The 14112-nt window shown below is 43.5% G+C and overlaps 1 protein-coding gene across 1 annotated transcript in view; it reads right to left on the reverse strand.

The window, feature by feature from the left end:
- The window catches only part of LAMA1 (laminin subunit alpha 1), a 124644-nt gene that overhangs the window by 64085 nt on the left and 46447 nt on the right, over window positions 1-14112 (reverse strand). The window contains exons 6-15 of the mRNA XM_068993660.1: window positions 13995-14084; window positions 12851-12968; window positions 10594-10772; window positions 9462-9567; window positions 7387-7547; window positions 6540-6680; window positions 5719-5892; window positions 3998-4099; window positions 2045-2256; window positions 1144-1255 (exon numbers count right to left, since the gene is read on the reverse strand). Of these exons, the coding sequence (XP_068849761.1) occupies window positions 1144-1255; window positions 2045-2256; window positions 3998-4099; window positions 5719-5892; window positions 6540-6680; window positions 7387-7547; window positions 9462-9567; window positions 10594-10772; window positions 12851-12968; window positions 13995-14084 (1395 nt within the window). The remainder of the gene's footprint in view (window positions 1-1143; window positions 1256-2044; window positions 2257-3997; window positions 4100-5718; window positions 5893-6539; window positions 6681-7386; window positions 7548-9461; window positions 9568-10593; window positions 10773-12850; window positions 12969-13994; window positions 14085-14112) is intronic.

The raw sequence follows: 14112 nt of genomic DNA on the forward strand, positions 1-14112 counted from the left end.
ATCTTCATTTTCTGAACGTTGAACTTTAAGCCAACTTTTTCACTCTCCTCTTTCACTTTCATCAAGAGGGTTTTTAGTTCCTCTTCACTTTCTGCCATAAGAGTGGTATCATCTGCATATCTGAGGTGATTGATATTTCTCCAGAAAATCTTGATTCCAGCTTGTGCTTCTTCCAGCACAGCATTTCTCATGATGTACTCTGCATATAAGTTAAAAAAGCAGGGTGACAATACACAGCCTTGATGTACTCCTTTTCCTATTTGGAACCAGTCTGTTGTTCCATGTCCAGTTCTAACTGTTGCTTCCTGACCTGCATTCAGATTTCTCAAGAGGCAGGTCAGATGGTCTAGTATTCCCATCTCTCTCAGAATTTTCCACAGTTTATTGTGATCCACACAGTCAAAGGCTTTGGCATAGTCAATAAAACAGAAATAGATGTTTTTCTGGAACTCTCTTTCTTTTTCCATGATCCAGTGGATGTTGGCAATTTGATCTCTGGTTCCTCTGCCTTTTCTAAAACCAGCTTGAACATCAGGAAGTTCACGGTTCACGTATTGCTGAAGCCTGGCTTGGAGAATTTTGAGCATTACTTTGCTAGCATGTGAGATGAGTGCAATTGTGCGGTAGTTTGAGCATTCTTTGGCATTGCCTTTCTTTGGGATTGGAATGATGCAAAATATGGCTTGGGTGCTGCAACTTTCCTAATGACTAAGCCAGACAGTGACACCTACTGAGGGTATTCCCAGAGGCTTCAAAGAAATCAGATTTATTTTTTTAAAGATTTTTTGATGTGGGCCATTTTTAAAGTCTTTATTGAATTTGTTACAATATTGCTTCTGTTTGGGGTTTTTTGTTTTTTTTTTTGGCTGTGAAGCACACAGAATCTTAGCTCCCTGACCAGGGATCAAACCTGCACCTGCTGCGTTGATAGACAAAGTCTTAACCAGTGGACAGCCAAGAAAGTCCCTAGATTTCTTTAAGCAATGTGCTTCCTATATTCCAAGATCCCTCAAAAGTCTGAAACGTAGAAACACTGGGTTTCCAAAATTAAAATTCAAACATACATCGTGACATCACCTTCAACGCATTTTTCCCCCATAGGAAGGAGCAAAGGAAGCAGACAGGAAGGAGGAGGAGCGTTACCTCGCAGGAGATGCCCGCATAGCCCTGAGGACACTCGCAGTGCTCCACCTGCGTGGCCAGGGACAGGTCTATGACGTTAGGGCTGGCCACGTCCAGAGAGACAGAATCCAACCTAGCAACAGACAAACAGATGGGGCCCGTTACACAACTTAACACACTTGCACGCAGCATCTAGAACCTCAAAGAAGACGAATTCCTAAAAAGGGTTTAATTCAAACAAAATGATTTTTTTTTAATTAAAAAGGTGAGTGTGTTGTAAGTAACGAGAGATTTTCACAACAGAACATTTTCTGGGAGCTGTCATTAGTCCCTGGAAATGCCTTTGAAATTTGGAAAAAGATGAGCTACTGCCCAACACAGCTGAGGCAAGGCTCCGTGGGGCCCTTTCCGAAGAACGAACTTCAGAAGAACAAGCCCAGGTGGCCGAACTCTCTCTAGTGCAGACAGACTCACTGGGTGTGCCCTCTGCTTTGCTTTAGCCGTATTCTTTGTGCACGCTCTGACTGGCGTTGCCAGAAACAGACCTTCTTGAAGTAACAAAACGACTAATGCTAAACTCATAAGCTGTGAAAATCTAAGACCATTAACATCAAGAGGGTGAAAACTAGGTGCAACATTGCTTGCAACTGTCCCCTCATTTCTCAGAAAACCACCCTGAAAGTTTCTGATCCTGACACCAAGTCTATTTCCTACTAGATACATCGGTCATGGACAACTCTTCTTACACTTTTGATAAACTTATAGTGACAAAAAATAATTTCAAGACAGACAGCTCCATTAGCTGTGTCCTTAAAATAATCAAGTGTATTCAACTTAAAATGCATAATGCAAAAAATCGACAATTCATAAACTATACAAAAGGCAAGACCACTGTAAATTTTCCCCCTTTTCCAGTACACACCTGTAAAGAGCTGTCCTAGCAGAGTTGTAGTTGGCTCTGATCAAGAGATGGGTCACATTGGCGAGGACGGTCATCAGCTGGTCGCGATCTATCTCCCTCTTGCTCTTGAAATCTCGGAAGTTCTCTGGCAGCAGTCTAACCACGTTCAAGTACTCTTCGTACGGCTGCAACAGCAGGCCCTCAGCCTGGGTGCTTAAAGTGATTCCGTTTCCCTAACATTTTTAAAACAAGGAGGAAATACATTCATGATTCATTTTCATGATGAAACACGAAAAGCAAATATTGTATTCAGCCACCTGGCTTTTCATGTCTTGGCCAAACGTGTAATGATATCCATGTCGCGCTTGGTCCAGAAGGATCAGAGATATTTCACCGTGTTCCTCCCAGAGGAATTTGGATAATAAGTCTAAAGACTGTGCCTCTGCTAATCTCAGAAAAGAAACAAAGGCAAGCACTAGACCCAGCTTTCCTTAAAGCAACCAATCTGATACCCCTCATCTTTTTTAAAATTGAAGCACGGTTGATTTACAGTGTTTCAGGGGTATAGCAAAGGTCAAGGCCTTGCTGAGTTTTTTGTTTGGTTTTGTTCCAATTTTTATTGGAATATAGTATCTTAACTCATTTCTGGACACAAACATGTAATAAACCTCCTGATTACTAGCAAAGTAAGAAAATACCTATTAAAAACCCACAAGTTCTATTCATTCTCAGCCTTTGCTGGCATTCTGTCACTAGAGAATACACACCAATATCTGGTATGTTGCAAGCTTTCAATAGCCTGGATTTTAAAAGTCAGTCCATCAGTTGTATCTGATGGATGTAGATTTGTCTCCTGCTTCACTTTATGTCACGAGCTAAAACTGTGCACCTGACTTCCTCTAACTGAAAATAAAGATTTCATTGTCATGCTCACTTCTTAAAAGTCATAAAAGTAATCACGTAGGAGCCCATTTATCATCATGTGTTTTCTGACCTATGTGTGTGCCCCCAAGGGTAATGTTCATATTTCATTTTTTCACAACCTTAGGTTTTGTTTATATGGAGTGTTTGTTAACCTAGTCTGTCAAATAACAATTAGGAGAATACCTATTTTAATTAGAAAATTTAATTCTTGTAAAATGAATTTCAAGGACCGACATGACCATTAGCATTTCTTTTAGGAAACCCCACGGTGACTCAGATGGTAAAGAATCTACCCGCAATGCAGGAGACCAGGGTTTGATCCCTGGGTTGGGAAGACCCCCTGGAGGAGGGCATGGCAACCCGCTCCAATCTTCTTGCCTGGGGAATCCCTATGGACAGAGGGGCCTGGTGGGCTACAGTCCATGGGATCCCAAAGAATTGGACAAAACTGAACAACTAAGCACATAGTTGCTTTACAATGTTGTGTTAGTTTCTGCTGCACAGCAAAGTGAGTCAGCTATATGTATACACACATCCCCTCTTTTTTTGGATTTCCTTCAGGTCACCACAGAGGACTGAGAATTCCCTGTGCTGTGCAGTAGGTTCTCATTAGTTATGTTTCTTTTTGTGATGGGAGTGAGGACAGGGATGGAGGGGACAGAGGTGAGATTAAAACAACGACACATCTCCTGTCCCCACACAGCCAGACTCTGTGACCAGCCAGACTCTGGTCACTCAGCGGGGAGGACACGACCGGAGGGGCAGAGGGGCTCCAAGGCCGATCAGGAAGTCCCCACGTGGAGGAAAACCTTCTCCCTTTCGAGTGTGAATAGACAACTCCTCTACAGGATAAAGGGAAGAGCTACAGTGCCGCCTCCGGGCAGTTCTGGAAATTCTAGTCTCAGGGGCCCTGAGAGGCAGACCACTGCTGAAAGCCCTCCTGGCTCTGAGCTCCTCGCTACATCGCACCCCGCTCTTAAGACACTTTTAGTCATGAAACTGACCCCCACAAAGCCCTCGGCTCTAGCATAGTGACAAGAAAGCAGTTACCTTAATGATGACGTCGGCATGAGACAGGGGGTCACCATCCACCGCTTCCACTGGGACCTCGTAGGACACTGTGTACTTCAGGAATCCACCAAAGGCCGTCAGCTGGAACCATGAAGGGACAGTGAGCCCCGAGAGGAAGGAGCATAGCCCGCAGTCAGAGGACATGGTAGCTAGGACTCATCTGGAAACTGCTGGGCTGCAAGGCGTCCCCGAGGCCCCAGCGCGGAAGGACTTCACATTTAAGGCAGTGGACAGGAAGCCTGTTACACGAATCTTCTGCTTAACTGACATCACCAAATGCAGGGTATTGTTTAAATGCACAGAAAATGCACTCCTCCTTAGAGCTAACGAGGTAAATTACTATGAACTTCTGCTAGTCCAACAAGAGACCTTCATTTCACGGAAGAACTGCAGCAGGTGGCGAGTTTGCCCCGACTGTAGTCTCAACATTGGGTCTCATCACTGTGCTTGTGGGAGGGTGACAGACACATGCGTGATCAGCCAAAGGAAGGACTAAAGGTTCTCTCCCTGACCCCGTATCCTTTAATGTAAAAGAGAGACTGTTTTTTTTCTGCCAGGTATGGTACAACAACACAATGTTCAGAAGCCAGTTTCTGCACCACTAAAAAATTGGAGAGGTGATCCCCAGACACACAAACTACTGAATTTTGATGATAAGACCTCATTCTAAACAGAAAGTGACTTCTAAGGTTGTAATTTAGTGCGGAAAAGCAATCATTAAAAAAAAAAAAGCACCAATTATACACAAAACAGCTATAAAATTTAAAATGTAACCATCAGATTAACTAGAAACGGACTATGGTATAAGACCTACACCACGACTTAAACCAAAGGCGAGGCTAAGGCAAGCAGGGAGCCAGAGCCATTGAGGAATATTCCACTGAATATATTTTCAGATCAGAATCTGGAGAAGGTGCATGATTGGTGAGGAGGGACGGGACCATGTCACAGAAGGGAGAAGCTAAATCATATCAACCAACTTCCCACTTTGCAGAATCCCCTTTGAGCATTTTCTTACAATGGAAAGGATCCTATCTGTTCTTAAACATGAACTTCACGTGAGCAACAATCATGAGAAAGAAGCAGGGGGTCCCCTGCACACCCTTTCTAGGAGTGTTCTATATACCCGGTGAGACAGGTATGGGCTTCCCAGATGGCCCAGTACTAAAGAACCTGCTTGCCAAAGCAGGAGATGCAGGAGACACAGGTTCAATCCCGACGCAGGTCGGGAAGATCCTCTGGAGAAGGAAATGGCAACCCACTCTGGTATTCTTGCCTGGGAAACCCCATGGACAGAGGAGCCTAGCAGGCTACAATCCATGGGGTTGCAAAGAAGCAGACAGGACTGAGCACAAAACTGGTACACGGCTGACTCCACAGAACAGGGATGCAAGGGACCTTCACAAAGGCCTGGTGACCCAGGAACCCAGAGCAAGGCAGAAAGTCTGTATGGGAGAAGGGGACAGGCTTCCCCTACCTACCCGGGGCTTACCATGGTGCCAGGAAGGACACAAGTTCGTATTTTAATGATGTAGTCAAGTCAAGCAGGGATAAAAAGACGGTGGGAGTCAGATGGGAGAAAACACTATGTGATATTCTGCCAAATGCCCGAGAGAACAATGAGACTGTGTGAAAGGCCAACCAAAGTTCTTCGCGAATGTGCTCGAGATCCCTGCCCCAGACACCATCACCGCAAATACCTTGTTTCCCAAGTAGGCTTCCGGGGCCGCCCAGTAGTACTGGGAGGTCAGCCTTTGCTCCACCGCCGAGTTGTTGATGCTGATCTGGTGACGTCCACCCAGCGCATCCTGCTGGGACCGGATCTGGTTGGAACTGACCAAGTCGGTGACCAGCCACCCGGACATATCTTTCACCTTCAAAAAAGATCCAAGAATTTCAGATCTGTGGATCCCTTAGGGTTTCCCTCAGCCCAGTGCTAGCATCTTCACAATGAAGGGGCAGACCCAGAGAGCTCAACCAGGATGGAGTTCACACACCATGGCTTCTACTCATCAAAGGACCCAGAAAACCTAAGAATGAGTCACACGTCCCCCAAACCCAGGTCAATTAGAAGCAAAGAGATGAGCAAAACTGTACAGCCCATGGATATATATCTCAGATTAAAAGAACAGCAAAGAACGCAATAAATGCACTGAATAAAGCATCTCTGGCTAATGCTGACTTCTTCATTGCTGTCCCCCGCTTCTTAGCCAATGCCAAAACCTGTATAAAACCTCCAGATACTATCCTCCTAATTTGTCACCTATGTAGAGATGACAGACCACCCACAGGAACACTTCGCCCTTCTCAAGTATTGACCAGAATCCCCCCTCCCCAGGCACTAGCAAGGAAGGAGAAGGGAGGTCAGGGAAGAGCCCTAAGCTCGAGCCAGCATGCTGTCCCTGTAGAAACCAACCCCTCAGACTCTGTTTCCCAAACAGCTAGGACACCCTGCCTGTCCTCGTAATCTCCATGCCACCTGCCACACTCCCACCTCCCAGCTTTCGGAAGGTGCCCCCACCTGACTGACGGGCCAGGATAGGCTTTCACAAACGTCAGAGACGCCAAAGCAGAAGCACTCGGAGCAGCCCTGGGGGTTCCTTTCCTCCAAGTTATAGAATCCTGGCTTGCAGCGATCACAGTGACTCCCCTCAACATTTTCCTGCAAGTGAAGCAAAAAGTTAGCTTTTGAAACCAATAATGGACAGAATACAATGACACAAACATGACACATGGTGCTGGAGAGTCCCTTGGACAGCAAGGAGACCAAACAAGTCAATCCTAAAGGAAATCAACTCTGAATGTTCATTGGAAGGGCTAATGCTGAAGCTGAAGCTCCCATACTTTGGCCACCTAATACGAAGAGACATCTCATTGGAAGAGACCCTGATGCTGGGAAAGACTGAAGGCAAAAGGAGAAGACGGTAGCAGAGGATGAGCTGGTTAGGTAGCATCACTGAGTCAACAGACATGGATTTGGGCAAACTCCGGGAGATAGTGGAGGACAGGGAAGCCTGATGTGCCACATGGGGTCACAAAGAGTCGAACACAACTGAACAACTGGACAACAATAACAAACATGACATTAGCAGGAAACATGTCTGGCGATCAAGACACAGGTAAACAAAAAGACAAATCAAAGCCTCATGATGTCACAATTTCCAGATAGTCCGGAATATTATCATCTGATTTTGTCCTCAAGACTAAAGCTAAGGATCTAGAGCTTGGTTGTTATATTGAAATGGCTTTTTCGTATCGTTTTGCCTTAAATCTTCTATGTTTTCCAAACTTTCAAGCATTTTAAGATCTGAAGAGGACTTTATTCATCTTGTAAATGAATGCTCAAGATTATTTTCTGTCATACGTACCTTACAGAGACAAGACTCAGAGCAGGGCTCCTCATTCACGCTGCCAGCTGGGTTGCAGTCACAGGACACACACTCCGGGTAACCCTTATAGCCAAATTGGCAGCGATCACATTTTTCTCCCGCATAACCTTCCTTGCATGGACACTGACCTGGCCACTTCCCTGCAAAGAAAAGTCGCAAAATGATCCAACAGGAAAGTAAAAGGGGTTTAAAGCAGGGGTCAGCCAACTATTTCTGTAAAAGGCCAGAGAGTACAAACTGTAGGCTTTTTGGCCAGTCTCTGCTGCAACTATTCAACTCAGCCCATATGGCTTGAAGGCAGCCACAGATGATACATAAACAGAGGAAACAGCGTTGTTCCAATAAAACTTTATTTATAAAGACAGTGGTGCCAGATATGGCCCATAGAACATAGTTAACAAGCACCCCTGGTTTAAAGAAAGATGGAAGACACATGTAACTGTAAAACGATGCAGTAGCTTTTGAAAACCATTTCGTTCCTCCTTGAAAGGCTGAGCAGAGAGTAGCCATAAGATCTAGAGATGCCACTCTGAAGTATCTAGCCAAGAAAAATGGAAACATATGTCTTCCCCAAAACTTTTACACAAAAGCTTGTAGCAGCATTATTCACAACAGCCAAAAAGTCAAAACAACTCAAATATTCATCTACTGATGAATGCACAACTTAAACACACATACAATGGAGTATTATACAGCAAGGAAAAGGAAGGGAATGCTGCCACCTGCTACAACAGGGATGCAACTTGAAAATAGTATGATTGGTGAAAGAAGCCAGTCACTAAAGACCACATATTCTAAGCTTTTATTTCTATGAAATGGCCAGAATAAGCAAATCTCTAGAAAGAAAGTAGCTCAGTGGTTGCCTAGAGCTGGGGCAGGGGCGGTGGAGGGGTGAAGGGAAACAGGCAGTGGAACTGCCAAGGGGTAGGGGGGCTTCTTTACAGGGTGATGGGAATATTCCAGTACTGGATTGTGGTGATGGCTGTGCCCATGAATATCCTCAAACAATGGACTGTACTTTAAATGGGTGTACTGTATGCTAGTCAATTATATAAGAAAATTCTTTTTAAAAAAAGCACAGGAGCCAGCGGTGGAGCGTGATGAGCACTGTCTTTTGCTTTAATGCCAGCCTCAAAAGTTGCAGACTCTTGGCCAACTTTCTCAAGTGCTCTGAGCTACAGTTTCCTTGCCTGTGGAGTGGGCAAAATAACTTTTACTTGCTATGATTAAAAATTAAAATCATGTATATTTTTTAGTGAACCCAATCAAAGGTAACTGTCATCATCAGCATCATCTTATCATGGGTTGCAGATATGAATCACTAGTTCCTGTAATTCACCACCCCCCCCCCCAACCAGCAGGCCCCACAGTGAGCACATCCTTCTCAGGTGATCAATATCCACTTCCACTGCCAGCGACTGAGCACTGGAGGAGGTCGCAGGGGTCTCTGAGCAGATACAGCCTATTCAGGGGACTCTGGCATTTGCACGTCCATTTGCCAGTTTTGGAAATGGAAAGAACATTGACATTTACAAGGTTACCTAGAGGATTTGCTTGCATTGTAGGAGGATGTATGCTTAAGCCTCTGCCTGTCTTCTGAGAGCTAAATGCAGTGATTGATATTTACTGTTCCACATATGACTTGAAACAGAGCCTCATTTCTTCTTTCATCAAAAGCTCAATTAACCTCTCAAATGTCATTTCGTCACCTTGACTTCACCATCTCCACCCCGCCCTTCCTCAAATCCATCACGATTGGTAATTTTGCGTTATGCCCAGGGCACCAAGACTCGGCTTTATATTATTCATGGACTTGTTCATTTATTGTCTGCCTGTGAGCAGAGACCTTGGTCATCTGTTCAACTATATATATATGTTCCCAGGTCCTAAAAAACTGCCTGGCACATAGTAGTAGGTGCTTCATAAATATTTGACAAGCAAAACATCAATAGAGAATCATCACCAAATTATTACACAATGGTAACAATCTTGCTAGGTGCAAATCTTACACACACACACACACGTCGATTACGAGCAGAGAAATGATCAAGTACCTCTGTGTAAGTCAGAGTGAAGGTCATCCTTAACACAGACAGAACTGAGGGACCCCAGAGGGTCACAGTCACAGGGGCGACAAGGGTTGTCCTCATAAGGAGACACCTGAAAGGCAGAGGTTGTCCTAGATTATCTTGCTAGAAATAATAGCAATCTTAGCATTAACACTGACAAGAACATCAATGACAAAGTGTTAACTTTTCATCCCAGATGTGACTATCACCATGATTTTGTGTACCCAGGGTGTGTAGGTCACGCCAGAAAATACCAAACATCCTTTTGATGGTGACAGCCGCTGGCATCATTAGCAAAGTGTCCTCCTTTCCCATTATCACAGCCTTCAGGCTCCCTAGCTCTGCTGTGACCCCGAGTTATTTAGAAGCATCTCCTATAACCCAGCTACCACGGGATTCCCATGTCAGTTACATGTCAAGTGAGAAGTAAGCACTTCCTTTGAGCAGGAGACAGCTGCTTCAGTTTTTGGCTGACCCTCCGCGTGAACACTGAGTATCACAAAACTCTGAGAGGATGCAGCCAGGGGGCTCTGAATTCAAATTAAGTAGCAGTGACCAAACATCCTACTCTGAGCCAAAAAAGAGGACAATAGAGCAGGATATCTATACTGAAGAACACTACAAGCTAAAAAACAAAGATCACGTGGCAGGTATTCCCAGGGCAACTGCCAGTAGAAGGACAGAAGAAAAATCATGAGTCAAAGTCTAAGAAAGGTCCTAAGAACCGGAATCCTTATAATTACATGCACATACCCCTTACTAGCATTCCAATAAAGGGATTCTGAACCAGAAAACAAAACAAGTGAGAAATGGCCAGGATTCAAAACCTTCATTATCTTCATAGCTGGTTGCCTGTGACTCTATTTCAGCCCTTTAATTAGTGATTGATTTTATAGTTAACTGTTGGGCACATCTGTCTCCCCAATCAAGTTTTAAGTTTCTTTTTCACCTTTGCATGCCTTCTATTGCTTGGATTATAAAACACTCCCTAATAAATCTTCAGTCAAAGAATACAGACAAACGTTATAGAAGGAAATGTCTGCAGTGCTGTGGTTGTGTGTGGTGGTCTGAGGCTCTTTCCCACCACAAAGCTGAGCGACGGCCAAGGCACTCTTACCCCATGGGGTCTGTAAAATCCATCCACACAGGTTTCACAGTTGACACCCATGGTGTTCTGCAGGCAGCCGACGCAAACCCCTCCTCCTCTGAACTGTCCAGCAATATTCAGGCTTCTCCTCTGATTGGCCACATCTTCATCATAGTAACAGTCTTTGGCTTTATTGTGGCAATTGCATTCTAGGAGAATATTTTCACATCTCAGTTAATATAGACATCGTAGTCTAGATAAACACAAGCGTTCTCTCCCTAAGTCAGTTTTGAAGAAAGTGAAAGTTGCTCAGCTGTGTTTGACTCTTTGTGACCCTATGGATTATACAGTCCATGGAATTCTCCAGGCCAGAATACTGGAGTGGGCAGCCTCTCCCTTCTCCAGCCTATCTTCCCAACCCAGGGATCAAACCCAGGTCTCCTGCATTGCAGGCGGATTCTTTACCAGCTGAGCCACCAGGGAAGCCCAAGAATACTGCGGTGAGTAGCCTGTCCCTTCTCCAGTGAATCTTCCTGACCCAGGAATCGAACCAGGGTCTCTTGCGTTGCAGGCGGATTTTTTACCAGCTGAGCTACCAGGGAAGCCTGGCTATAAATTAGAACTACAGAGTAAGTCATTTTAGTAGGACATGGGCCAGCTTTTGGAGGCGTTGGGGAATAGCTATCTGAATTACGAGTTTGCACACCCACTGGATCCATCAACCTCTTTCCTGGGATCACATTCTGCAGAAGCACCCGCTCACTTGTCAGTGACGAAGGTGAATCACTGTACCACTGCCTGTGTTAACAGAAGACTTGCTGTTGTTGTTCAGTCGCTAAGTTGTGTATGACTCATTGTGACCCCCATGGACTGCAGCATGCCAGGTTCCTCTGTCCTTCACCATCTCCTGGAGTTTGCTCAAATTGTCCATTGAGTGGGTGATGCTATCTAACCATCTCTGATAACAAACAAAATACTATAGGTAGGTATATGTTTTGATAATGTTTACATCTATATAATGGAGTTCAATGCAACTATTTTAAAAAATTAATTAATTAATTTGGCTGCACCAGGTCTTCGTTGCAGCATGTGGAATCTATTTCCCTGATCAGGGATCGAACCTGAGTCCCCTGAATTGGGAATGCAGAGTCTTTGCCACTGGACCAGCAGGGAAATTTCCCCAGTACAACTATTTTTAAAGCAGCATTTTATACCGTTAATATGGAAAGATTTTCTGTAAGATATATTGTTAAATATAAAAGCAATGCATAGATCGACATGCACGTTACATTAGATTCTATGCACAAATTGTGTAAGGTGTTAACATGCTTTACTTGCATAAACATTTCAGGAAGAACCTACTGCTAAATCGCTTCAGTTGTGTCCGACTCTGTGCGACCCCATAGATGGCAGCCACCAGGCTCCCCCGCCCCTGGGATTCTCCAGGCAAAAACACTGGAATGGGTTGCCATTTCCTTCTCCAATGCATGAAAGTGAAAAGTGAAAGCGAAGTCACTCAGTCATGTCACATTCTTAGCGACCCCATGGACTGCAGCCCACCAGGCTCCTCCGTCCATGGGATTTTCCAGGCAAGAGTACTGGAATGGGGTGCCACTGCCTTCTAAATTATTCCTGCTGATGCTGCTAAGTCGCTTCAGTCGAGTCCGACTCTGTGCGACCCCATAGACGGCAGCCCATCAGGCTCCACCGTCCCTGGGATTCTCCAAGCAAAAACACTGGAGTGGGTTGCCATTTAAAAAGTGAGAAGGGTAGAGACAGAAATATATAAATATGCTTTAATATATTGTAGATATTGGAACCTTTTGAATATACTGTCTATTTAAAATCTAAATCCAACTTAATACAGAATAAATGAATACATGGTAAGGGAAATCAAATAAACAGTAAATCATAATGATATATCAGGTCCCAATCCTTCATGTCTTATGACAGTAGTCTGCAGCTTTGGGGATTACTTGAGTATCTAAGAAAACCATTTTATTGTTGTTTGGTTGCTAAGTCGTGTCTGACTCTTTGCAAACCTGCAGACTGCAACATGTCAGGCTGCCCTGTCCTTCACCATCTCCCTGGGTTTGTGCATGTCCATTGAGTCGGTGATACAATTCAACTATCTCATCCTCTGTCGCCCTCTTCTCCTCCTGCCCTCAATTTTTCCCAGCATCGGGGTCTTTTCCAAACCATTACACACTACAAATATGAAGTCACTGTAAATTGAAGCAGATGAAGGAGGAAGACTCCACATCCTTGCACCTCTGAGCGGCCTCACCTTCACACGTGTTCCCGGAAGAAACAGTGCCAGGTCTCCAAGGCTGCTGGTGGTACCCAGGGCAGCATCGATTGCATCTGTCCCCACACGTGTTATGTTCACACTGACACTGGAACTTCTAGATGATAAGGAACATAAAACTGCATCTGAAAATTGACCTGCATGCTTTTCTTAAGTTTATTTCAAGAAAAATTCATCACAAATTCATAGCAAGGGTTTGCAGTTGAGGATATATGATATAAACAAATTGGTATTTCATTTTTAAAGATAAAAATAAACATAGAACCTGGTTACATGCAGAAATGAGAAGAAATAAAACAAACTAACATGGGTTAACTAACAAAAGCTTTTCAAAACAGATATGTTGACTTGAAAGGTTTGGAAGCTCCTATGAGCAATTTTCTTTTTTTAAGAAAAAAATATTTATTTTGGCTGCATCAGTTCTTAGTTGTAGAATTCAGTATCTAGTTCCCTGACCGGGGATCAAACCTGGGCCCCCTACATGAGGAGCACAGAATCTTACCCACTGGACCACCAGAGAAGATCCTGAATGACTTTCTTGATATTCATTTCTATATTTTTCAGCATTAATAAGAGAATAATCCTATTCAGGAGTTAAATTATAACAAAGATTTAGAAAAAGTAAAAAGTAATTCCATGTAAGTTGTTTAAGAGAAGAAGAAAAGAGAATGTCTTCTTCTTCACTTAATATGAAGCTAAAACAGGAAAACTTTGTTTTATCTTGATTTAGCACCACAGAAAGGAAAGAGGAAGGGACTCTTAAAAACATAAGCATAATTTTTAACAGCACATGATTTTCACTTACTATCTTACAGAAAAGAGCTTTAAAATTCAAAAGGCCACTGGATTGGACACTATTTTACAGGTAAAGGTTAAAATGGCAAATATTATATCTTATTTTGCAACAAAAAAATTCCTAGGAAGATTTAATTAAAACGTATTCTTCAACCAAAGCAAAATTAAACTGTCTTTAAAAAATTAAACCAGTTAAATTATCTGAAAAGTTCTTTTTTTGTGGCATGATTTTAAAACTTTCAACAGTTGCCTTAAATAAAAAGTGTAATGCCAACATTATAGCTACAACTTCTGAAGTTTTAGTAAAATGTGAAATACTACTACTCACCTTTGTAGCTTCATCCCATGGGCAGCTACTAGCATGGCCGTAACAGATACACATTCCTCCAACAGAAATGTCTTTTATTGAATAATAATACTAAGGAAAAAGAAAGTTTAAAAAAAAT

This window comes from Capricornis sumatraensis, chromosome 21 (genome assembly GCF_032405125.1).
Source record: "Capricornis sumatraensis isolate serow.1 chromosome 21, serow.2, whole genome shotgun sequence".
Taxonomy (NCBI): domain Eukaryota; kingdom Metazoa; phylum Chordata; class Mammalia; order Artiodactyla; family Bovidae; genus Capricornis; species Capricornis sumatraensis.